The sequence below is a fragment of the Tubulanus polymorphus genome, chromosome 1 (assembly GCF_964204645.1).
Source record: "Tubulanus polymorphus chromosome 1, tnTubPoly1.2, whole genome shotgun sequence".
Taxonomy (NCBI): Eukaryota; Metazoa; Nemertea; class Palaeonemertea; order Tubulaniformes; family Tubulanidae; genus Tubulanus; species Tubulanus polymorphus.
Window position 1 is genome coordinate 12,052,720 of NC_134025.1, and position 26,762 is coordinate 12,079,481.

Below are 26,762 nucleotides of genomic sequence, written 5' to 3' on the forward strand. Positions count from 1 at the left end.
TTTATTTACAAAAATAAACAAATGTTTGCTACATTTTTCGCAACATGCGCACTACACAAATAAGGGCATCATTATATCTTTGTTCATACAAAAAAGCATACGTTCAATTATAGATTTTCTTTCGCAAACGCACTGCAAAAAAACAGCTCGAATCGACTCAAAAAGCTACAAAAACATTACTTTTATGGGTATTCAATGACACGCCAGTCAATGCTTACAAAAAATTAAAATGTGAGTATATCATTTTGTTAAAAACAAAATTACACGACTCTTTGCAAATCATATCTTAAAATGATAAATAGTCTCGTTAAGTATAAGCAAAAATACATAAAGATTGATTTTTAAGCCATAGTGTAAAAAAGCCTGTACAGTTGAACCCTGACAAACTTACCAATTATTCAAATCCATTTGTATCATCAAAATGACCTGAGATGTAAAGGTTGCACACGCGGTTTACTCTTCTCAATGGGGCCTACCGCAATGGGGGCCTTTCATACATTAAAAGTGGTTGGCACCTCTTTACGGTATGCAGTATTCACATAGTCATGTGCTTCAACTGAGCTACCGTGACAGTATACACATTCTACTTGCTGTTATGTGTTTAAGTCACTATCGCCACAGTCTATTGGGCACCACATTGTTTTCAACTAACCGAATAGCAGTCACATCAGTTCGAGCAGATCACTATTGGCGTTTAAAAAAATCTCCTGCTTATCGACTGGTTGAAGCTGTTAGATCAGGGTTTTCACCGTACGGTATTACACACAAATAACTGTGTTCAACTGTGTACAATTCCGCAGTCGTGGGATGAATTCAAGTTATTTTCAAATTAAACCCATTACTATTGATCTGGGGCAAGACACGCGATGATCGATATCTCAAAATAATAAGACACTACTACACATGATTACACGTGTATAACACGTTTATATGCGGATGATATGTCATTTAAGTCATAAGATCTTCTGAAAGCCCAAGCTTCATCAAATATACTGATTTGATTGATGTAGTCCCAGTGATGGTGTACTGTATAAGTATCTAGATCGCTTGCTCAACCTTGGCCTGCCAGATGTTACGATCAGAAATTTTGCCACAAGTAGCCAAAATTTCTGTAGGGACCAATTTATTTATTGATCACCTCAGAAACCTCTGTAACTTGCGGTCACCGATTGTCAGTTATTCCACGTATCTAAGGGTTCAGTTGATCAATTTTTTAAGAAGCGAGTTAAGTCATGGTTATTCCCTAGAGCTTTAGAAGTCTTTTAAAGAGACAGCACAGCGTGGGAAATATTTCGGAATATTAGAAACTATCATTTTTACAACTGTGTTGCTTCATCATTTGATAGCCTCGATGACACCTAAATTCAAAGCCTTTTGAACAACTTTTCGAATATTTCTTCCAAGTATTTTGAAAAAAGTAGAATTTTCTATTATTCTTTGATTCAAAGACATTTTTAAGCAAATTCAGCCTTACACACTGATGAAAATGCTATTTTGACCAAGATCCGTATTGAAGGTTAGTACATGTACTTGTATCTATACATGTAGTGATTACTTGCAGGGCTTGGATCTAGTTGCTGTGCTCAAGCGATTAACCACACAAGTTCACAATCGAATATGTATATATAAGGTTATATCAAAAGCTGAAAAATTTATACGGATATTTTCTACAACATCAACTCTACGTGAACAACTAATGATCAAAGGTGGAGAATATACGACGTTAAGCGCATTTTTGGTACAGTATTTTTGTTGTGTTGTTCATTCGTTACAAAGTAGGTACGGTTATCGGCTCTGATGAGAATATCGGATAACCTAGAGGTGGATCAGCAGCTTGTACAGTTAGATTGCGTAACAGAGTCGGATGTGCCTGTATGCTGTAACGTTCCTCGTCGTCGTTCGTCATGTAGAGAAGCTCCAATGTTAAATTAGCCCACTGCGCTCGTACGAGTTCCTCGTTTAGGCTGCCGATCTCGATCATGACTTCTTGTTTTGACAACGTCCGGCTACTGAATATAGCCTGTAACGAATGAACCACATTTACTTAATATTCAATAACAAGAAAGAATTTATCGAATACCGGTCTTTTCAATTGCAGTTCTAGGGGTGAATAGTACCAACAGAAAGGGGCATTATGCCAGTACAAAAGGCACCAAAAAACAAAATATCCTATATCTATTCTCCATTTCTTGATTGGCAGTCTCATAGCAGCTTTATCCCATATGCGTTACATAAGTGATATTGCAGTAATCTATTGTGATGAAAACATATCACAACGGTAGTACAAACTTCCTTTACTACCGTACGAATCCCCTTTCACACATTCCTTGCTGCCATCACTATCTTAAATTACTACTGGCACCGGACTATCTAAGTCAGCCATTTTTCAGAATTGGCCAATACATATTGCAATGAATTAGAGTTTGTGAACACAACCAACCATTAATCAATTGAGTCTGTATATATACGCAACCAAAATCATATCCACAATCTGTATGATGTAATACATAAACTGCATACATAGATTTCCATATTAGATAGACCTACTGTACATAAAATTGATAATACGCAAACTGCATACATAGATTTCCATATTGAATAGACCTACTGTACATACAATTGATATTCTGTTCAACGCAAAGAATCCCCATTGAAGTAGAGACATACTAGTGCTATACACAATGTCTTGCGAACATATGCAGGCGATCAGCAGCATGGTCAAAAGGGGCCTCAGAAGATTTGCAAGACTGATTGATACAAAACTTCATTTTTTCGAAATCTCATTACTTCATTCATCATGAACCATAATAACTAAACTAATGAAGTTTCAAAATCAACATCGGAATAAGTAACTACTTACTTTGATAGGATTGTATCCTAGTGACATGAGATTCGGTGTACCATTTAAAATGGCCTCTGTCCATTCTTCATCTTTCTCTGAACCGAGATACCAATCAGATTCAAACTCTTCCAGCATTTCTTGAAACTCGTCATCGCTGGACACCTCGCCTAACAATACCTGATCGATCATCATCTTCACAGCCAGTCTGCAAAATAATTACGATTACTGTTGCTTTTCATATTCAATGCTACGATTCTTCTTCCTTACGAGTTAGGGATCGGTAAATCTTGATTTTTTACCCCGCCTACCCTTTAAGCCCCGCCTTTTTTACCCCGTAAGCAAGTATACTTTTTCAATACCCCCTCCTACGTATGCCCTTTCTTAATAAATTCCAGGTTTTCAATACAAGTTTGCTGCTTGACATATCATCTAGTACCCAAACGAAGCAGGTGGAGTCTATATCATGATTACGGGTAGGCCTAATGAAGACTTAATGTCAGACATTGAACATCGTCGCTCTCTAGAGAGCATAGATAGGTTATTGGCTATCATGTATGCGCATACATACATACATACATACCATAAACTCTTAAAACCCCCTTTACGTATTTGAACTGACCCCTCTATGGTTTTCCTATGAAACATATGACCCTTTATCTTGTAGCCTAGTTGGCAATAGGGCTATTACATAGGCAGCCATCGTTCATTTCAGGGCAGTAGCACATCGATAGCAGCAACTTAGTATTAGTTCATTTGTCCTTATTTAATCGTTTTAGATGAACAATCGTAGATGACTTGTTATATGTCAGGAGCAATTTGGAAGAACTTGTAAGAACTTGTAATTTGTGGCTGTGAATGTGCCAGGAACTCTTCAGATAAGAGTTCTTCATGAGGTTACTTCCGCTGTAGTAGCAAATGTATACATGGTTGCCAGAATCGGAAATCCTTTCATGGAAATGTAGACCAATATCGAGAACAAGACCGTCAGTAACACCTTTCACGTGTCTGCACATAAACATCAATAACATTGGTATTTCTCAAACTAAAGTCTCTCATAGAATCTCATAGAAAATTGTTATTCGTGGTTCTTAACACAACCGCTAAAACAAGTGGGTTACATACCGATACGATTTCAAAACTAGTCTTCTCAGATCAGCATCATCTGTTATCCACTCGGAGGCAATAGACCATGGAACTTCACCCGAGTAAACTTTGTAAACATGACTGGGGCCCAAGACCGCTGGATCAGTGATATTTGAGCCTATAAGTAGATAAAAGCATTTTGAAAATATGTTTTAATCCCATTTCAACCTTTTGTGACTGAGATTTGGTCTGAAATCATTCAATTATTCGAATATAGAACCTCATTATATATGTAACATATAGATATAGAGCGTTCCAATTGTGGGAAGCCAGGTCATGGGTTCGAACCCCGTAGATTACCGTAGTGTCCCCAGGCAAGACAAACTCATTGCCGTTCTTCACACAGGAATAACCTGTAACTCCTCCCCTGATGACTGATACAGGTTGTACTGTACCACTGTACATGCTTTGAGTTATAGGGTGGAGGTAATAATACCAAGTAAATGGTAAGCGCTGTTGAACATTGTTTCACGAAAAGGGCGCAAAAATTACTATTACATTTCTATAATCTAATGTTCTAGAGGTCTTACACATGATATACAGTATCAGTATCATTGGATACGGAATCACACTGCAGCCTGGAACCCCCAATTTCAGACTGCTGTAGCTTAACATTATCATCTGTTCATGCTCAATTGAAATTGTCAGAGAACAGCTGCTGAACACAGGTACACAGGTAAAGCATATAGGATCATTAAAATTTGTAAGAAGAATGGTGATAAAATATCAAATATCTGCGCTGGTGGTTGCAGGCTGCTGATTGGTACCAACGTTTTTATATACAGGTGCTCGGTATAGCGGTCAATAGAATGAAGGGGTCTAATATCACAGCACTTACCGAGTTCATAAATGACCGCGTAACAAGCCATTACAAACTGAGCGAACATTTTTTCGTAGGAAGCATCATTTTGAATGTGCGTAACGATATGATCGGCGATGTGACCCCCGGCGCTGACACTCATAGAGCCGACCACGTGACGGTGCCAGTCTTTCAGGTAGCGATTCGACAACGAAGCCAACTTCGATTGTTCGATGGGAATCTCCATCCATCGATTCGACAGAAGATACTCCGACGATATTTCCGAGAATTTCAAATTCGACGTGATATTGTGACCGAGTTTGTGTATGCCGTTTCCGTTTCGGTAAGCCGTGCTGCCGAACATTTGTCCGGAACTTCGCCGATTCGTAACGTCGACGGCCGGCATTCCGAACGCGTTCGCGTGCTTGTCATCGAAGTCTTCGTCGCTATCGAACGCGGTGGTCAAACGATTCGCCATCATCGGCGACATGAACTGATCGGCGTGGGCCTTGTTGTCTCGTGCGCGCGTCGACAAACCGGCAACCAGGTTTACCTTCGGCATCGTATAATCGGCGCCGTCGTCCGAATCGCTCGACCAAATACTGCCCGGTATGCTGACGGCCGAAGTCGGACGCACAGCGGGCACCGATGGTATATTGCGAGAGGCGTTCGACGGATGAGATTGCGGTTTCGACGAACTCGAACGCACGCTCACCCAACTGTCGTTCAACATGTTATCGATGTCCTCGAGCGTCGTTTTGTCGAGGCACGTTTCCTGATGGTGTAACCGGCCGACATCGTTATCGTGATTTTTATTTCGGATGGATGGTAAACTTTGTAACTCTTGCGCGGTCGTCGCGGTTTTCGTCGACGATTTCTCGACGGCGACGGTGGCGAGCACGCCGACGCCGCCGGGTCGTTTGATGGGCGGCAGACGATTTTTCGGTTTCACGCGTTGCACATCGTCTTTCGACGTCAAAATGACGAGATCGCACGCTTTCGATTTCGTCGACTTGCTCTCGATGCTCTGTATGCTGTCGGACATGGCGGCGCGCACGTCTGTTTTCGACGGCGACTGCTTCTTCAACGCGTAATGCAAAAACACCCACGTCAACGAACGAATGAAACACGAAGCGTTTATGTGAAGATTGTCCGGCGAGTCAAGGATACCCGTAAGTACGTTGCGCGCGTCGGAATACGAGTCGATCAGAGTGGCGTCTTGCGGCGTTAGCGTATTGAACAGATGGTGGTTGATCGCGCAACTCGGAACGCCTTTGTCGTGTTCGAAAGTTTCGCAGAATATGTCGTCGACGCGCGCCGCTTCGACCGTATGGCACGACGTCTCTTGCAGTTCTAGACCCTTGATGTTGATCGTGCAGTAGTTGTAGCCGCGTTCGAGTACGAGGATCCACGCCAGACGATCTTGATAACGTATCAAATAGTGGCTACCGGGGTTCGGATCACCTGAAAATGAAAATCAAATGATGATCTAAGGATTTTCTTTAATTACCTCGAATACCTTAAATCAGTCGGCTGAAAATCACATGAAGAAAAAATCATTTTTTTCATTTTTCCTCCATGTTTAAATCATCACTTTTCAGAAAAAATGTTCGTGATATTTCTTAATTTTCAACCATGATAATTTATGAAAAGTTAGTTTTCGTTTCTCCCATCATTTGAATTCAATTCAATACAAATTCACCCTTCATTAATTTTAGTACTTCCTCGATGTTTTGTCAAAAATATACGAATAATCTTTAACGAGCTAAAAATTCTTACAGACTTTCGCGAGTTTTGATGGTGAAAGATTTGAGAATCATTAGAGACATAATACTTGGAAATTACGGCGATATTTACAAGTGTATTTCAGATCACCTAATTGTGTGCAATAGTCCTTTCCTTACATGAACTGTGATATTATGTATTACTAAATAAAAATTAATTTTAACCTGTCTATATTATAACTACCGTATATCGTTTCGATATTGTGAGATTTAGACTTAGCAATAGTAAAAATTCTAAACATTTTTCCATTTTTTTTCTCCCGAAAAAATATACAGATTTTAACAAAATGCCAAAAGAATGTAATATACGATAAGGAAAAATTAGCGACAATAGTTTGAGAAAAGAGTTAGATTCAGGCAAAAATTGGTATTGGCAATAACACATAAGCTCAAGTATTATTCTATTCAATTGTGATTTACTGCAGGACAAATTACCTAAGCTCCCATTGGCAAATCCAGTTCTAAGCGCTTTAGCCAGCTCCGGAGCAAGTTGTCGATAGAACATAGTATCTGCGCACACATTCGCTGATGCTCCAACCGCTTCCGGCCATGATCGGATCGGACGCGGAAACCCGATCAAAAACACGGGTAACGTGAACAAAGGCAACAGCGGGGCCGAAATTGCCGTAGCAACGACCATCAGGCCAAATATCAACGGAGAAAGAAATATCGAAATGACGATTATCGGTACAGTGGATCTACGTCGTTGCTTTCGGTCGGTCCAAGGCGTCAAAAATATCACAGCGTATACGTAGAATTTGTTTAATAGCTGTACGAATCGATCTCGACACAGTCCGATCAGCAGTAACTGCAGGCCTTTACCGAGCGATACCCACGTCGTCTGGTTGACTCCGATCAGCTCGGTGATGACTAGAATAAATATCTCCAACAAAGAATGGCGCGTGCCTTGCCAAATCTGTACAAAAAAGAAAAATTACATTGATTATACATTCTGTTCAAAAGTACTCGTCATGAATATGTCTTGAATAGCCCTTACGCAGTATAGTCTGCTTAAGATGGCAATTTAGACCATAAGCAGTGAAATCGTCATTCATATGTCAAATTGAGTTTTACTTCAGTCAGCCTTGTGGTCGTCACATGCATAAAGCAGGCATAACACACGCAATTTCTCTTAGTTGATTTAATTGCACGATTGAATCATTTTTAATTTGCTTAGTGTGTTAGGGTTGGGGCTTAAAGAATTCTTTTGGCAACTCAGACCGAATTGCTCTATCGACTCGCTCATGATGGTTCTCCAATGGTTCACGTGATAGGAAAATGGTGAATAGATTTTTTAATTGGCAGTGAAAGCATCTGGCTATTTCACAACAGTGATGCACCCAGTTGCCCGATTACATTGCCAAGTGAGTCAGCGACTCTAAATCGCTGAGAAAATTATCAGATGATTCAGTCACGGTGATAATCACAGTGTGTCCCTGACCTATCTATTGTTTTAGGAGGGATAGATTTTCTTTGATTGAGTTCTTTAGAGATGAGATTTCACAATAACAATTAACAGTCGTAAGCCGATGATAGAGCAGATGCTTACTAAATACTACAATACGGTTCATTACAAACTGGGAAAAATTGATTTTCACACATACCCATCTAAATGCCCTAACTGCTCCTAAAACAGCCCAAAAACTTCCCAACTGTGAATTGACAACTGAAACACTGAGACAGAGATACGACAACATAACCAGAGGAGCAACTGAAAAGAAAAAAGTTCAAATTTTAATGTCGGATCCTCTCCAATATGGATTAATCATAATCAATCTGTTTGGACTTGAAATCGGTGTGTCCAATTTTCTTTAATGTCAAATAATTGCTTGTCAGATATCTAAATTGAATTAATTCATTTATTGCTATTGTCATTAGCTATTTTACTAATGATGTAGTTTATGTGGGCATTAGGCGACCAGCAGTTTCATTCAGCCAGCATGACAGATAGCTGCGTCGCTCTCCACGCACCACTGAGTTACCAAATTACCCCAAAATGATTTCCAAATATCAAAAGTGTATTTTTCTTATGATTAAACATCATAACAAATAATTTCAAGTGCATAAATCCTTTTCCGAAGGATTTCAAAGAAAATGCAAGTTAAGGGCATCAAGTAGTTAAAAGGGTTAATCATATTGTGGCATAATTAGAATTCATAAAAAATTTGGGCTGTATATTGAGTTTCGCATAATCACTGAAATTTCTTTATTACGATCAATTCAGTTCTTGTGAAAACTTACAAAAATCCAGAAGTATCCGGCGAATCCAACCGAACGTACTGAGAAAATTTTTACGCCGTTTGAATTTTGCAACGTTGTGAATCGTCGCCGGGAACATGCGATTGCGAAATATTCCGAACGCAAGGTAAACGCGTTGCATGTCACCGAGCAACTTGTCGAGCACGGTCAATGCGAGTACGCAGTATCCGAGCACGCTCGTCGACATCGTACCGCCGAGATAAGATCGATACGTGTACAACACGGATGTGACGCAACCGACCACCGAGCCCATGAACAAATGAAACAGAAACTCCCGCCACGTCCATTTCCACAGGAAACCTTTGATCGGCAACACTTTCATCGAGTTGATTTTCGTTTTGCGACACTTCTGCATAAGTTGAGCGCCGAGCTGACCGATATCGGTGCTCAACAAGTAGCCCATGATCGCCATAACGAGTATACTGCCGAGACCGTCCGTGATGAAATATGCGGCTGCCAATACTGCGCATGATAAAACCGTCAGTATACATAATCTACAAGATACAACATGATTCAGATCTCATTTTATATACACAATATATAGGGCCTAGTACTGGCAAAGTGTAATGGTATAGTAAACCAATCCTACTGAGAAGAAAACGTGCCGTCAATTCTATAGACCAGTTTTGAGTTTTTTCCTCAATTAAATATCATTTGAGTTGATGTATAAGGTAATACTGGTCTATTAAACTAATTTCTGACTATTAGATACAAATAATAAGCCTACATATCCCTAACAATGATGAATTACCTTATAATGTAGTGAGTTAATATGGAAGATAGCCGATTGTACCAAAACCCCCTACAGGGTGCCCACTTTCCGCCCATTTACAAATTCCCTGAGTTTCCCCGGAATCAGGCTGATTTTTCCATGGTATAGCCTACCCGGTAACATAAAATTCCCTGAGTAAATCAGCAGGTGAATGGAGAAATTTTTCTTGGTTTGAAATGTAACAATTTATTCATTATTCACGAATTGTGTTGATAACGAAATATGTGGTCAATAGCGTACCCAAATTCCCTGGGTTGTTTTCTGTTAGTGAGCTTTCCTAGATTATTTCTTATTTCCAAAGTTTTCCAGGTCTTCTAGGTCAGGTGAGTAGCCACCCTACACTACCATAAGCTTTGGTGCTCATTGGCCATCAAGTTACACTAATGAATGAACTAGCCACTCTAAAATCCCAGCATATAGACAACACTGATGGGAGTCGATATTTTACTTTCCAATTAACGGTTTAATACCATTAATCAAATTACTGGGTGAAACCGTAACATCATCCAAATGAACAAAGAATAGTGAAGAAAACTGACCTCAAATCACTAGCCATCTGCGATCCTCCGAAACAGGTGAAATGTATTTGTTCCATCAACCATAAAATCAATGCATCCAATGGTGGAAGTATACCCACTGACCACAGCACGGGTAGGAATATGAACAAGACATGCAGCACAGAATTCACTTCGACGAAACTAGACGTGTAATGCCTACAATTCAAACAGTCAGTATCAGACATACAAATCATCCTCGCTTACCAGTGTTTGATTGCCGCCTGCTGCAGCTCACGCCGACACGAACCCTGGCCACAAACCCTTCATTGGTCTATTACATCGCCCACTATTTCGTGAGCGGACAGGTTCCCGCTCATCGCCCACCAGTCTATATATGTAGCCAATCATATGCATGGCATTTATAGAGCAAACCTGCCGGTAAAAACAATGTATGCAGGCGGCAATCAGATCCTCGCAAGCGAGGATGATACAAATAGGTTTAATGCAAGTATCAGTCTGCAGCATCTCACTCCGAGATTCCACTACATTTCAAATAATGATCATTGAGGCTTCACCCCGAGATATATTAGAAAAATTAGCACCAGACATGAGACACCATTATAACACCAACTTGAATGTCTATAATTCTGCAGGTCTATATGAAGGAGGTTTGGGCTTCCCCCATAAAATTTTGAAAAAAGGCTTGTTTTCATGGAACTTGAGATATTCATTTAATGAATAATTCATTTTTGACTGCCACCACCATATTTCACTGCCCTCTCCTCATTTTCAATGCCTTCCATGAAATTTCACTGCCTTTTAAAAAAATTTTTGCAGTTAGGAATTCATTGCTTTTTTCAATGCCCACTGTAATGAGCCTTGCTAGCCTTAGAAGACCTACCGATGTAGAATATCGACGGCAAATAACAATCCAACATAAAACGGTCTCATAAGCGGACTGATTTCCCAGTTGTCCAATGTTCGAAACACAGCCAGCTCCGGCGGCGCGCCGACAGTCAAGGGGTATTGCGCAACGCACAGCGTTATCCAACCGAAAATAAACAAAATCACAGTCTGCGCCGTATTGCTATTGTACAGAGTGTTCAACGTGAGCGGCGACAAATACCGCAAACCAGCTCCGCACATCAACCCGGATATAAGCGCGTGAAACAAAATGTTGATTTTGTACCGTTTGACGGGCACGACGAATTTGAACGTTTCGACGCCGCAGCACGCTTCGAAATCGACCTCGTCGTCGTCTGACAAGATGTTGTGCTGTGGGTTTGCCAACGGCGTCACTGACGCGCACTTCTTCTGCACGACGTAACTCGTTATCTGCGCGCACAAAACGTACAAACACATCAACGCACCGAACGCGTAACAGCCCGCGTCGTAGTAGATCACTTCGTACTCGACGAGCAATGTGAACGCGCCGCCGACGAGCCACGGTAAAATGAACAGCAGCGCTTGATTCAAATAAACGTACGCCGGCGCGTCATAGCCGACGCGCAACTTCGGCCCGAGTATAGTTTGCACGAAGCGTTTGAAGAAAAATTGTCGCTTGTAGTCGTTCAACAGCGGGACGTCGTTCCCCATGGTGTAAATGTCACCTGATAGCGTATAGTGACGTCTGTTCTTCATCCAAACCAATGTGTTTTGGTCTCGCACGACGTGTGGTCCGCGCAGAATTCCGTGGTCCGGGCGATACGGAAATTAATGCGTGTGCGCAAACAAATGCGTGGCGTGTGCGCAAGCCTGAAATACAATGAGAACATTCATTCGGTAAAAGAATAGGTAATCAGTACACAATCAGCACTGTTTAAGCAGTAACAACCTCTCAAAAATGATAAGAGAACGGGTAGGCCTAATCTAAAATCTCTTATCCAGTATTGAAAAATTCATAGCCTATTTGGTTTTCAGGATATTTCATACAGGAAATTCTCGTCCCGCATTTTGGAATTCAGGAAGTCATTATCTGGTAGTCAAGTGTTCAAAAATTTGGACGAACTCAGACTTTCTATCATATAGACAATCATAGGCCTATTGCAATGCGTAGGAAAAAATGGCCAAGGTATTTGCCTAGGAAAAAATGGCCAAGGAAAAAATGGTCACGGAAAAAAGGGCAAGGAAAATTTATGAGAACTACTGACAATTTTAATAAACATTAAGCTTTCGATTTAATGACATCATTTATTTTTCATGGGGCAAAAAAATATTAAAATCAGGATAATGAGTTCAGAAATTTGATGAACTTACATTTTATTTCATTAGATATAATGAATATACCAGAACTATCATGAAAGAACTATCATGCAAGTGGGCAATGGATAAACTTTATAGTGATAAACTTAAACTTAATAAATTAACTAAACAAATATTTCAAAATATCTAAGTAAGCTATTAGGGCACAGACTGTCTTAAATCATCAAAGGTAAATGCATTGAAATTGTGTGGTAATTTATATAGCAAACTGGTGTAGTATCTGATAACCTCGAAGTGAGATATGCTCATCATAAATTTACCTAAACTAATCCAGGAATAGGTCTAATAATCTCAAAAAGTGACATGTCAAAACATCAATTTCTTGTAAGTCAATGAAATGATGGTTAGTTTTCTATTTAATCTTCCTTGGCCTTTTTTTCCGTGGCCATTTTTTCTTAGGCAAATACTTTGGCCATTCTTTCCTTAGCCATTTTTTCCTTGGCCATTTTTTCCGTTCACCATTGCAATGCTAGACCTAAATATAGTGATGTGGCTGCGGCAAAGTCATAAGCCTTACCAGCAGACTGTGAATGGTTTGTTTTAAAGATGATTGGATATTTTCGGGAACCCCATCCGAAGTAAACAGCTTACCAACAATTAGTTGGTAACTAATGTCACTCATATGTATACCGGTAGGTATCTAGGCTATAGACTTTTATCGTAGTGTTTTTATGGTGGGTTTTGCAACCAAACCACATACTGATTAATCTGTTACTGACAGTCTATGGTCTAGCCTTCTTCTGAGGTTCAAGGATTGGACGACAGATGAAGGCTAGACGTCACTTTCTTTGGATTTCATCAGGCAGAGATCGGGATCATGGGCACCACCGCCACAGCAGGCCGTAGCAGCATGCAGCGCAGGGCTAGTTTTCAATCATCCACCAAGAAAGCCTACAATACTTTACTTGTCTTAGGCCTATATAAAATGGGGGATATTGAATAATTTATAAGCTACTAATCACCCCAACAAACTTTATACACGAGCTCCTTTGACCGGGATAAGGATTTTTTTCTAAAACTAAGTTTTGCAGCAAATGCCCAAAAAAGTGCCAGTGATGTGTCGTGTGTGGAGTGGATCGTCGATGATGTGCGAGTGTTGTTAAATGTTTTATTAAAAGGAAAAAAAGCAAGGTAAGATTCAAGAATAGGGTACTAGGTTGTTAATCGCACCAAAAGCAATCACTTACAGCAGATATCGCTTCTAGAATGCGTAGAACTTCGCCATTTGTGGTGAATGTGAGGCGCAGAAAATATTTTAATAGCAAAATTTTCTCAATACCACAAAAAGACAGTGGTTGCCAATATCAATATATCAATCAGAGCTGACGTCATTCTATTAGGTTCGAATCCTGAATAACTTTCTTTAAGATTAGTTCTTGAAATTGAAATTAACCGAATTGCTCTTTGAAATTAGATGCTCACAGCTCAAATTATAATATTAATTGAAAAAAATGTATATAACGTTAGTAGGGCATAGTTTTAAAATTAGGCTTATCAATTGGACTTAGGACAAAGGGTCGAATCCCGAATATACATTTTTCAGGAATAAGAAGCAGTAGGATTTATTTAAAGAGAAATACAAATCTGACGATCATACCAAACTGGCAACAATATTTCAGGATTATTCTATGAATTAAAAAACATGTTTGAATAGGCATACCCTGGCCTATCAACAATGCGACTGACCCGGGAGACCCGAGACCGACCCAATAAATCAACAATATGGCGGCCGTCACTCCTGTCAGAGTTGCAGTCGAGGCGGTTTTAGAGCATCAAATCCAAGAAGTGACGCTCGATGGACACGAAATATATGTCCAGTAAGTTAGAATAGTAGTATTTCTTCTGTTCGAATGACGAGTTTATGTTTAAGCCTCTAAAAACGTAGTATTTTTTGCTAAAACTGTCGTACAAAAACGCAAAAGTTAAGCTACTCCGGTAGATGGCGTTTGTCTTCTTCTTCTTCTTTAGAATAATGTGGAGGACCCATAGTTGGGTATTGTCCCACAGCGTTTGACAGCGATGCTCGGACTGGATATCAGTTAGGTTAAAATTCAAATATGTACAGTTAAAACGGTGTAGGTTGTGTAGGCATCTATTTGGAGCTCCACTCCCGGAGGAGCGCAGCTTTGAATGCATCTGCTGAGGACGCAGCACATATCTCTTCTGGTACACTATTCCATAGACGGATAGTTGACGGGAAAAAGGAGTGAAGCTTCACGTTGGTCCTCGTATGATGTACCATCAGTCTATGTGCTACTCTTGTGCCTCGTCTTGCTGGTGTGATGATGCTGTCGTCCACCTTAATGTCGATAGGTCCGTTGATGATTTTGTACATCATCGTGGCCTTGTTGACATTTCTGCGAGTCTGAAGAGATTCAAGATCGAGGCGTTGGACTAATTCTGTGGCGCTTGAAGAACGACTGAAATCACGATTGATTCTTCTGGCAGCACGACGTTGAGTCATCTCAAGTTCGTTGATGAGCTTTGTTTGGTATGGGCTCCAGACTGTAGAGGCATATTCAACGATGGGTCGAGTGAGCGTCTTGTAACACTGAATGTGAGCTTGAGTTGGGCAGCCTTTCAGGTTCCTGTAGACGAAGGCACTCGCTCTGTTGGCTTTTGCTGCTATTGCTTGTATGTGATCACCCCAGGTTAAGTTCTTGTTGAATACTAGCCCAAGGTATTTAGCCTTGTCAACTTGGTCTAGGGGTTGACCGTGCAGATGGTACGTGGCTACAATTGGTTTCTTGCGCTGTGTAATGGTGATGGAATGGCATTTCTTGACATTGAACCCCATTTGCCATTGTTTCTCCCATTCACCCAGTTTGGTGAGGTCGTCTTGGAGGCGTTCAGTGTCTGACAGAGTTTTAATTTGTTCGTACAGTATCGTGTCATCAGCAAACAGACGTACTACGCATTGGGTATCATTTCCCAAATCATTGATGTAGATCAAAAACAATGTAGGTCCAAGTACCGAGCCTTGTGGCACACCTGACGTCACAGGTCCAATATCAGAGTATTTACTTTCTACTAGCACCTGTTGAGTTCTATTGGACAGGAAGTTCTCGATCCATGTCAATGTTCTGCCGCGTATGCCATAGTAGTTGAGCTTTACACCGAGGCGCAGATGGGGCACCTTATCAAATGCCTTCGAGAAGTCCAATAATATGGCATCTGTTTGTAGACCAGAGTCAATAGTTGTGCTAAAATCATCGGTTGTAAGAATCAGTTGAGTCTCGCAGGAGCGGTTTTTACGGAAACCGTGTTGCCCATCGGTGAGAATTTGGTGAGTCTCAAGGTGTTTTGTTATTTCGCTCCTGATGATGTGTTCAAGCAACTTGGAGCATATTGATGTAAGTGAGATTGGTCGATAGTTTACTGGTTGACTCCTATCACCTGCTTTAAAGATTGGCTGCACAAAGGCGTGTTTCCAAATTTCTGGTATTTCACCGGTACGTAACGATTCGTTGAACAGTAGGCAGACGGCCGGAGCTATTTCTTGCGCTACGGCTTGAAGGATACGACCTGGAATATTGTCTGGTCCACATGCTTTTCTTGGGTTGATTTTCTTCAACAGGCAGTATACCCCATGATTGGATACTTGTATATCCGGCATCGGTGGGTAGGGGCTTTCTCCAAGTGATGGAAAGTTTGAGGTATCTTCTTTTGTGAAGACTGAGCAGAACTGATTATTCAATATGTTGCTCTTCGTTGAACTATCACTGAAGGTAATGCCACCGCTTGTAAGAGGAGCGACACCAGTCATGTCAGTTTTTCTGCTTTTTATGTATTTCCATATGCGCTTAGAGCTGCTATCACTGCTGAGCATTTCTGCAATGTACTTGTGGTAAGCAGACCGATTTGCCTTCCTGGTTTCGCGTTTTAGTCTACGATATCGTTCCTTTGATCGTTTTGATTTGGATTTGGCTTTTTTCCAAGCTCTGGCTTTACGACGGGAAAGCTTTTTGAGTTCGTGATTTATCCATGGTTGGTGGAATTTTGTCGATGTAGTCGTCGTTGGAACATGATCTTTTTGAATTTTGAGTAGGTGATTTTGCAGTTCTATCCACTTGGTATTGATTGGTGCTTCTGAGGTCGAATGACGAGTGCAGAAGTCATGTGTGAATCTAGCGGTGTCTGTTCTCATTTCGTCGAATTTGGCTTTTTTCCATACGCTGACTGTACGAGGTATCGGTCGTGCTCTCGTTGGGCGGATACGGCTGTCAACGAGTAGGATGTCGTGGTCACTAAGTCCAGGTAGGACTTCACACCGCGTCACTAGACCTGGTTTGTTTGATAGGAAAATCTCGAGGATGGAATCACCTCTGGTGGGTTGGTTATTCACTTGCTGCAGTCCGAGGTTGTCAATTTTGTCGAGAAAGAGCTCGTTTACAGATTTCTTGTACTGATTTCCGACGATGCAGGTATCTTCCCAGTTGATGTCTGGTAAGTTGAAATCGCCACCGCACCAGTAAGTGGATGGTTTAGAATTAGAGGTTGTAGCGTCTAGGACTTTACAGATGGCGTCCATCTGTTCGTCGCTTGATTGTGAGGGTGTTCGGTATACCGAGCCGACGATGATTGGTTCGTTTTTACAGTCGGTTTCTAAGCGGACAAATACTGCCTCTGATGTGGTGTTTATCTGGATCTCCTGTGAGATTAATAGTTTTTTGATCGCCACAAGGACGCCGCCATGTTCATCATGCCTGTCCTTGCGGTAGACGTCGTAACCTTCCGGGAAAATTTCGGCGTTATGTATCTCTGGCTTTAACCAGGTTTCAGAACCGAGGATTATGTCAGGATCAGTGCACGTGATTAGATTCCAAAGTTCGGCTTTTTTTGGGCGGATGCTCTGAAAGTTGATCACTAGTGTTCGCGTCGTCGCGTTGCATTTCACCGCTACTGGGTTTCGCGAAGAGGTGTCACATGACGATGATGGGCTATGCAAGTTTGAAAAGCTATCCTGGGTTTCAAGTCTATTTTGTGTTCCTCTAGGCATTATCGGTGACGAGGCATGTATTGGTGTACCCAAATGCTGCGACGAGGTGTTACCATCAGTGTCAAGAGACGAGGTCCTCGATATGTCAAGAAGTGATGGGTGGCTGATATTTAACGATTCAGCCGCTGTAGTTGTGAAGAGAGTTGATGAAAAGTTCGGTGTACCGCATATGTAACATGTCCACAATGAGGTGGACGTCTCAAGTTCATATAGCCGGTCAGACATGCCAACACAGTTTGTGTGGAACCATAGGTTACATATGTCGCAAGCAATCCCTTTCTGCGTCCATTGCACTGCCTTCGTGCACACTCCGCACGGGTATTTTTGTGTACGTGGGCCAGGATTGGGTTGAATATCGTGTGCTATCATCAGCATAAGCAGGACGACTACTCCTGTGTGCCACCATTGTGTAGGTTGCCACCTAATAATGTCGATATATGTGTAGAAGAATGGGAATGGCATATTTTTGTTTTTAAGTTGTCCAATATGGCCGACTTCCGGTTTTCGACATTTTCCACAGGTTGGTAATCAGGTTGATTTAACTTGATTAAAACTAGCCTTCAAAGTTCTTAGTAGCTGGATAGTCCATGTCCAGTATCCTGAAGCTTTTATGAATGGTTTTTGTGCAATTATAGTTAGTCCAATAACGTTTTTAAAGGTATTTTTCGCGAAATTTTCGGTCACGAAGGTTGAGAGGTGTTATCCAGTCCGCGCATCGCGTTTGTATCGTTCCGTTTCACATCTTATCTATCTTACATTTGATGGATGGATAATACAAGTATCCCTGTATTTAAAAAAGAAAAAGGGAGTCAACTGAAATCGACTACTGTAAATTACCTTTCCACTTCAATTGACTGCATTCCCGAATTTTCAACCAATTTATACGAAATAAGCAAACTAGCTAGGCCTAGATTATAGGCCTAGAAGACTTTCCAACAACAACAAGCCTATTATAACTATTTCATAGTGAAATCGCTGTTTTCCTAAACAAATAGGCGAAAATAACCTAGCACGGCAAATGATCTGACGTAACCTACTAGTGCGTGCATTCAGTCTTATCTAGTGATAATATTATTGTGCATCATTTGATGTATAGTTTGCCTGAAACGGACAAGAGTTCACCTTAATGTGCGAAGACATTCATTTACATACCTCTGTGATGATAGTACCGGTAACTTTAATTCACAATTTTGTCCATTTGTAGAAATTTTTCATTTAAGGTATGATTTCTACTTAAGTAAAAAAGCGTTGCAATGACTTTGAAGCTGTCAGATGTTTTGTAGCCTATTGTGATTTTTCAAAAAGGGGCTTCATTGCTGCTGTATTTCACCATGGATGCTGTATTTCACCATGGATGAATGCTTAGTCCATGTGTATACTGACGAATTGAATAATTTCTTTCAAACATAGGCCGCTGTCTATGTCAGATAATCTGACAAAACTAGCGCATACAATCGATTTCTACAAGGATGAAAGTGCTGAGAAAGGCAAGCCTACGTCGGAGGGAGCTAAAGAAGTGGAAGATGACAAGGCATTGGCTACATTTCAACCGTCACTTTGGCCCTGGGATTCTGTGCGAAATAAAATCAAGTGAGTGCTAATTGTAAAGCACCGCATGAAATTGTGCAGATCGTAGGAATTGAGAAGATATTTATCTACATATTCAGTTTCAACTACAGTTTCAGCTTTTGAGTTGATGGAAATTAATTGATTATTAATGGAATCACTAACTTAAACATGAAACGACTTTGCTGCAAACTACACAGGATAATTCCTGTTCCTGTCGACATATCTCTTAACTTTTGAATGGCACAATTACTGACTGGCTAGTAGTAGACTAGAACAAATATTTCTTCATCCTTAATACACATTGGCCAATTGAACAATGACTGACTATGCTATTAGAAAGCTATATTGCCAACTACTAGATAAGGAGTAGGGGTAGAAAAGGATAGTGGTGTCGGCTCCCCTTTTCAAGACAACATTAGAAGCACAACTTGATACTGAAATGTTTTAGTTGAATGCAATGTGTACAAAGGCTTTTACCTTGTGTCTGAGCAAAAAAGTGTATTTACAATATTTCAGGGCATCGTTGACAGAAGTCAGTGTTCTTTTGGACGTCATAAATGTAGCGAGGGAGAAAAAATACATGGTCCTCGATCCAGTGCAATCGGATCCACCTGATGCAAAAACTGCTGTGCAGATGATCGGCAAGAAAAAGGTAACCGTATCATCTGAATTTTAGTTATTAATTTCTTTTTTCGCTCCGTATCAAAGCAGCCCGGCACTGATCCTAACAAAAAGGGAATGGCCACCAGAAAGCTGTGTTGTGTGTATTTGTTGACAAGAGAAATTAAATCATTTGTCCTATGTACCTTGGATTTTTTGTCGGAGGCAGGTACTAACTTTGACCTCAGATGATATCTCTAGATTTCATTGTCAGTGCAGTAATGATTTCCAGAGGGTGCTGAATAGCATCTATCATTCTACCAGGTTTGCATGGTTTGCCCGTGTCCGTCATTATTTTCATCTGTGAATATTTTGTAATCGCAATCAATTGCAAACATGTAGTCCATGACGTGTTCTATGTTTGCAGGGAGCTTCAACGTCATTGTTTTCTGTAGGGATGATTAAATTAGTACGTGAGCACGTACTTTGCCGATTTGCGTGGTACATAGGCATTCGCTAAAGGCTCCAGAAATATTCTATATCGATCCATCGTCAATGTTACCTCAGTGTCTCCAAGCGACCTTGACATATTCGACTAGTAGACGAAAGAAATATATGATTCATAAAGTCTTTATTGATGATGTAGCAATAACTCCAGTTATGAGTTATAATGGTTTAACAACAACAATCACACTGAATGTGGAGTATTGTGCATACACTGTTGTTCATGACCCTAACCCCTTCTGTATGAAACTATAGGCATTCTGATGAGGATTTTCAAATCCCCTCCCTCCTAACCTGTGCGTATGTTCTAATTGAATGACCCCGTATTGAAGAGGCTGATTGAATATCGAAATCGTCAAGCATTTCAGTATTACTTTTTAAGCGTTGGAGGTGTAGTCACTGTTCGACGGTCATCATTTTCCTGATATTTTTTTAATTCAAGAGTTTGAGCGCGGCTTCTGGAATACTGGCAAGCGGGGCAGATCGGTTGAAAAAGTCCCAATTAGAAATAAGCGCAAATCGAGGACAACAACAAGACTTTCACAGTGAATTGGTTCGCCTGCGTCAGAATTGGAGATTGAAACGGGTCGGTAACACTATTCTCGGCGACCTTAGTTACAGATCTGGTAAGTTTACCTGCGTGGGCAATATCGGGAGGGTCTTCCCAAATCTTTCTCGGGCATATTTATTAGAAAAGGGCAATTCTCGTGAAATTATCGCAGTTTTGGCTTATGCTTTTTGAAAGTGACCGGACAACTGAAACATTCATACCTATGCTTCTTATCCGTGCAGCTGGATCACGTTATCTTCACAATGGTATATTCGAAGTGCGTAAAGGAGAGGAATCGTCCGAAGGAAATGAATCCAACAGTCAGTCGGCTTCGAAAAGTTCTTTGCAAGTGTTGATTCCCAGTGAATTAGAGGGAGTTTCCTACATACAAGTTGCCATCAAGAAGGTTCAAGGTAAAATTAGATCAGGATTTTTAGCCCACTTGATGTAGACACAATCTATTTTTTTGTTCGTTTATAAAACGCTGGTCGTAATATTTGATTTGTATGTATCTTCCGTAGATGCATCTTACGGTAACAAATTTGTCCAATTTGTTACAGAAAGATACATTCTGGTCTTTTCTGTGTAGATAAATTTTTCTGGTCTTTTCCGTGATTGTATTTTATTCCGGTAACATTGCTTTACAGAATCACAGGATGTAGCAAGTGCGATGCTCAAGATACCGACAAACTTAGAAAGCTCTGTGCCCTCGGATGCCTCATGGCAACATAAACTGGAATCGGCACAAAATGTCATATTTTGTAAAGAATTGTTTGCGCAGGTTTGTTTTCTAGGGTGCTTCATTGGTTGCTCTCACCATGCATAAAGCACACCCTCCCTAGCTGTGATTTGAACCTGATGGCATAGCAAAATTTTGCCCTGGTACAAATCCCTTCCAAATGGTAGAATGGGCATGCAGTTAATCATGCGTAACCAATCTGTTGCATATAATTTGATCTACTCTAATTAATTGCGAATTTATGTCTAAATTGAATAAGGCCAGTGATTGGCTAGTGATGATGATTCATGAAAATTGTTTCTGTATTTAGAATTTCTCTCTCTAGCTGGCCAGAGAAGCAGTTCAGTTGAAGTCGCCAATACCACATGTTGTCATCGGCAAACAAATCATCTCAAACGTACGTATTAGTGTTTTTCTTGCTAAACCATCCTAAAGCTATAAACCTAGTTGATATTGTTGCGAGGAAAATGTTCCATGTGTTTGTTTATTATTGCCTCGCGTAGTAAATCATCAAATGAATAAGCAGTCGCACTTGGTTATTGGTTTCTTTGTATGTTCACCAGGGGGCATTGACTAATGCTGAGCTACTTATATCTGTGCTGGAATAGTTTTGTGGGATTATGTTTTACCTTGGCCAATAGTTTTGATGTGCACTTGGCACAAAATGGTATTCCAATCCCTAAGTTTGCTTCTACTTTTTCAGCTGTTTCCGGGTGTCCAGTTATCAATAGCGTTGTGTCATTACACGGGTAAAGACAAAAAGGTATGTTACATCATTCAGTGAAGTCTTATGAAATTATGTTCCTAACTCGAGAGAAATTTTGTCGAATGTACAGATACACCAGAGTACAGGTTTTAAGAAATTAGCCAGTCTGGATAATTTATAATTTGTTGTAGGATAGAAATCAGCTTCGCCTGGTCCATGGTACTGGCCTTGAATGATTTTCATTACATTTATCTCATACCTTTCTTTCCTATTTATTTGTTCAGTCGCAAGGTATTCAACAGAGACCGGACCACAACCACGTGCTGGAGCATTCGTTACACCAATTACTACGTGAAGTTCACTATAAGAACATACATCACCCGATGCCTCATCCAGTCACCGCTACATTGGGTGTTAGCAAACGAAGACGTTTGGCTGGACCTTGCGCTCTTAGCAGACAAGAGCTAGTCGAAATGATGCAGAAGTAAGAGACCACAGGTTTCATTTTCCAGTTCTTTGGCTCCTTTAACCCTTTTTGCGAGTAATAAGATAATACGAAATACGATAATGCGGTTATTTCGAATTTCAGCAGGGCGTAGACTATTGACTCCTAGTTATAGTCAATAAAAGGGAAAGGGAGGTAAAACTGGAAAATGTTTTAATTTATGAAACAAAACGTATCGAAGTCTTTTATTACTGTGTATCTGAATCAAAGATGCTGTGTGGTCAGCCCTTGTTCACTGTTTATCAAATTGAATATATTTTTCAGTCAAACCCTATTGGAGCAGATAATTGACCAAGCCAAGCACACTGTACTTCGACAAAGGTAAATGATAAATGCTACTCTACGATAAATGCTCCTGATGCTGGGGGGCTGGTGATTAGGGTTCGGAAAAAAGTGTCTTCATCTGCCTTTCAATTTCCCTCTTAAATCTTTTGAATCATTCTTGAACAACAGTTTACTGTGATATAGAATATTTTAATTTTTTCTAGCTCTAGTCCTACCGGGTGGGGCCTGTATTTCTAAGAGCCGCTACTACTAGAAATCCTTATCAGACCATTACCAAGTTTGATATGAATATTCTGTGGGCCAGCACCTACTAAGTTACATGTCTGGGGCCATACGAAGAGATGTTTACAAAGACATGAAGAATAATGAAGTTAACAAAACACAGCGAAGTTATGTCGGCTGATAATTGGCTGCTTTTTTCTGTGCCTGTAATGAATAAATGTACACATTTCTAACGCAGAACAATGAACCTATTGGATGAAATTGCCACTATAACACCTGATCCACTTATCTCAAACCACTGGAACAGTCTCAGTTCCGCGCTAGAATCTACGGTGAAAGTTAACATAACGTCCCAAGGTTACGATATCGTAAGGTATGTTATCAGTTATAGTGTCTTCGTATTAGCAGTTTTCAACATTTTAAACAATTGAGTATGCTTGTTTTTTCCAGATCCAGAATTGCCTTGCACATCGGTATTGACAGTATTAAAGCAGTATGTAAAGATGGTAGAACCATACATATGTCATATGAAGAAGTTGAGCTTCGAGATTTGATATTACAACAGGTAACATTTAGATTTATTCATGGCGTTGCTTCGCCAAACATAACCCACTGCTGTGATCGCTAACTATCAGCACTAGCTGTAGATGATTAATTATCTTTTGCATTAGGAATAATCTTGTAGTTGGCAGCAGCAAGTGTAAATGTATAGAATAATCTTATTGTCAAATTACTAAAGTAGACTTCGTTCAAGTTCAAAGATCTTTTGTGTCCGACTTGAGTGATATCTGAGTTCGATGTTAATTGGCATGTATTTTCACAAAAAATATTTCAACAAACATCCGAGTTGAACGGTTATCTGAGTTGATCGGATCCGACTTGGGCAAAGTCTACTGTGTAAGATAATCAGAACTTTGAAACAAGTAAAGAGAAAAAGAAAATGACGTTGACAATATTACTCCAACTTCAATGGCTCTTAATACAGAATATAAAATGCATGCGCAGAACTGAAGCCTCTTTGGAAACCTATATCAGAAATGTACGAAATATTCTGGACAAAGTGGGTTGGGTTAACTAGTATCTAAATACATTCTCCACTGGGTTAAGTCATCATCGGATAAGTCATAAGTCATTACATTACTGCCGTAATTACTATACTAAGTCCCAATTTGTATATCTAATTTAATTCACTAAGTCTTTAAGTCCTCATTTGGATGAATCCTCAAACTAAATTGTCGTTCCAACTATGAAGATTGAAATGAAACTCTTCCGTAAAAATGGGAGCAAGACATTCCCTTCGTAATTACAGCGTCTCACCATGTCATCGAAAATAAGTTTATTACAACAAAATTTAGGGAAGACCATGGGCGTGCTAGATCGAACGAATTTATGAGCAACTGGCCCTGACTGACTGGTAACCTAGAACATGGGTACCAATTATGGCGCCGCATGACTTCCATTTTGTATTTGTTTTCTCTTCAGATTGCCCAGCATCAAATAACAGTTTTACACAATCTCTCAAAGATGATGAGCTGGCAGATTCTTTCGATCAATTTCCATACGGGAGTCGGTGAACTGGAGCCTCTCGGAAATGCTTCCACAGTCATGATGGCGTCGCCAACGGGAGACAGGTAAATTCATGAATATCTCCGCAATCATTTCGTTACCAGTCAATTTGCAAAAGCCGCCCATTTACAGTGTAAAAAGAATCGGTGCTGTGAGAACCATTATACCGGGGTTTTGACTGTACTCATTGAAAAAATTAAACACCAATAGCAATGAGACCAAGTCCACAAATAATGCATTACGTTATTCTCTATGGAAACTTCAGAATGTACTACCATATTTTCCGGCTAATAAGCCGATTTTCTAGCCTCAGATTTGTACCCCAAAATATCATGATCAGCTTATATTGGACAATCTGACCTAAACAAATCACACTCCGATCTGCGCCACTCTAATCCTCCCAAAGATCGTCAAAATCAAGAAGAGTGGTCCATATTTATTTGAGGTCATTATTTACTACCAATAATCTATTATGAACTATTTTGTTACTTTGTTTCACCAACTCACAGCAGCAATGTAGTACATTTGTATATCTTTAAAGGGATGCCCTCCAGAATTCAGGAAAATTCTGACCAGAGATTTCCGCAGAAAATCTGTCTTCAGGAAATTTTTCTGCATTAGGCAGAATACGCAAGAAATCCTCTGGAAATTTCTGCCTTATGAAATTTTCAGATAAACTTTGTTTTTCATGAAACTGGGTCCTGTTATTACAGAATATACGTAGGCTAGAATATGTCGTAGTAAATAAATACATGCATGCATATTGTATTTTTCAGAGTCTTAGCAATTCGCAGCGGTCCTGCTAGTGGAATACAAATCGCATTGCAATCATGTCCGAAGACGACCGGAGAAGCAAACAATGTGTCGCTGCTGAACACGTCGAAGTGGAACTGTCTGGGATCGGCATTTAAAACGATCAACTTACAAGAAATGAAGGGAAATACGTTTGTTAGTAAAATTGAACTGTTACTGGCAAGTCTGACGAAAGTGGGCAGATAATAGTCATTGAAATGCGGAATATGTTAATAAGATGTATATAAATCGAGTAAAGTTATGATCTGGACCCAGTTCCGCAGTTCTGCGGTTAGATTTGACTCTAAAAGTTGAATTAGTTCATTTCGAATCTTTTAACTCCCAAATCATAATTAATATCTGTAGGACTTGTATGGAAAATACTGATCTCCAGCTGTTTTTACACTAGTAGATGGCAGAGAGGGCATATTTAGCATCGTCAGGACTATACGAATGTACGATCGATCTCGGATTAATTCTAATACCCAAGCCCGATTATTGCTTTACGATCGATCGCGGAATCATTTGTCGTTATTACGAAATAGGCTATTCCAGTATTCAGTATAGATGATCGACTCGAGTATCATTGGCTAGTGTTAACACGGGGTTATATCGGTAAATCGTGCATTTATGTATATTTGAATATTTATAGGTTATTTACTTGTATAATATAATCATGTTTTAGTGATTGAAAAATTGTTTCGAAGAAAATAAATGTCCGCATGAACACTATGAAATACACCAGTAGTATGAATTTGTTCTTCATTTCAAGTCTGTGCGCAGGGAGTATCTGACATGATACAAGGCATTCTCAATTGTCATCACGCTATCCGCCAGTTTAAGTATCTGCCATAAGCCAAATTGAGGATCCCCAAAGTTTCCTTATTTGATAAATGCTCTGCGCCTCTGATTTTAATGTACAGAACCATCCTCACTTGACACTTGCCTCCTGTGGGAATCTTGTTTGGAATCCATGACATGCTCTATAATTATGGAGAGATTCAAGGTCATTGGTTTCTGTATGTTTTCACCCGGGGTAGTGGCATTAAATTGCGGAATAGCTGAAAAATCGGCGCATGACATATCATCACGCGTACGTCACATTTTCTGTCCATATTTAAAGACAATGAGCCAGGATTTTTGGAAGATGGGGGACCACGGGGTACCAAAGGGCACATAAGCAATCCCAAAGGGCGCAAAAGTAATCACGAAGGGCATCCCAGTGCGGCGAGTGCCAAAGGCGCGAAGCAATGAAAGAGGGGTCAGGGGGCTCCCCACCCAGAAAAATTACTAGTCCCCCTGGATCTGCCCTTGCGATTTGACTCGACGGGATACTTATTTCTCCATTGTTTCTAGAACTCTTTCAT

At 40.3% G+C, this 26,762-nt stretch overlaps 2 protein-coding genes across 2 annotated transcripts; one reads left to right on the forward strand and one right to left on the reverse strand.

Annotated features, from left to right (window-relative positions):
* Positions 1–13,636, reverse strand: LOC141914750 (pecanex-like protein 4). The gene is made up of 10 exons (XM_074806036.1): positions 13,546–13,636; positions 10,998–11,851; positions 10,139–10,312; positions 8,810–9,321; positions 8,173–8,279; positions 7,004–7,484; positions 4,824–6,248; positions 3,965–4,103; positions 2,861–3,047; positions 1–2,020 (listed from the first exon to the last, which is right to left on the reverse strand). Exons 2-10 carry the CDS (start codon positions 11,735–11,737, stop codon positions 1,769–1,771), a joined length of 4,017 nt encoding a protein of 1,338 aa, XP_074662137.1. The 5' UTR covers positions 11,738–11,851; positions 13,546–13,636; the 3' UTR covers positions 1–1,768.
* Positions 13,637–13,978: 342 nt separating this feature from the next.
* Positions 13,979–26,123, forward strand: LOC141912785 (mediator of RNA polymerase II transcription subunit 17-like). The gene is made up of 14 exons (XM_074804182.1): positions 13,979–14,175; positions 18,768–18,947; positions 19,443–19,578; positions 20,473–20,656; positions 20,823–20,993; positions 21,228–21,361; positions 21,645–21,716; positions 22,023–22,082; positions 22,310–22,509; positions 22,795–22,851; positions 23,276–23,410; positions 23,488–23,602; positions 24,520–24,668; positions 25,380–26,123. Exons 1-14 carry the CDS (start codon positions 14,081–14,083, stop codon positions 25,600–25,602), a joined length of 1,911 nt encoding a protein of 636 aa, XP_074660283.1. The 5' UTR covers positions 13,979–14,080; the 3' UTR covers positions 25,603–26,123.
* The last annotated feature ends 639 nt before the right edge of the window (positions 26,124–26,762 follow it).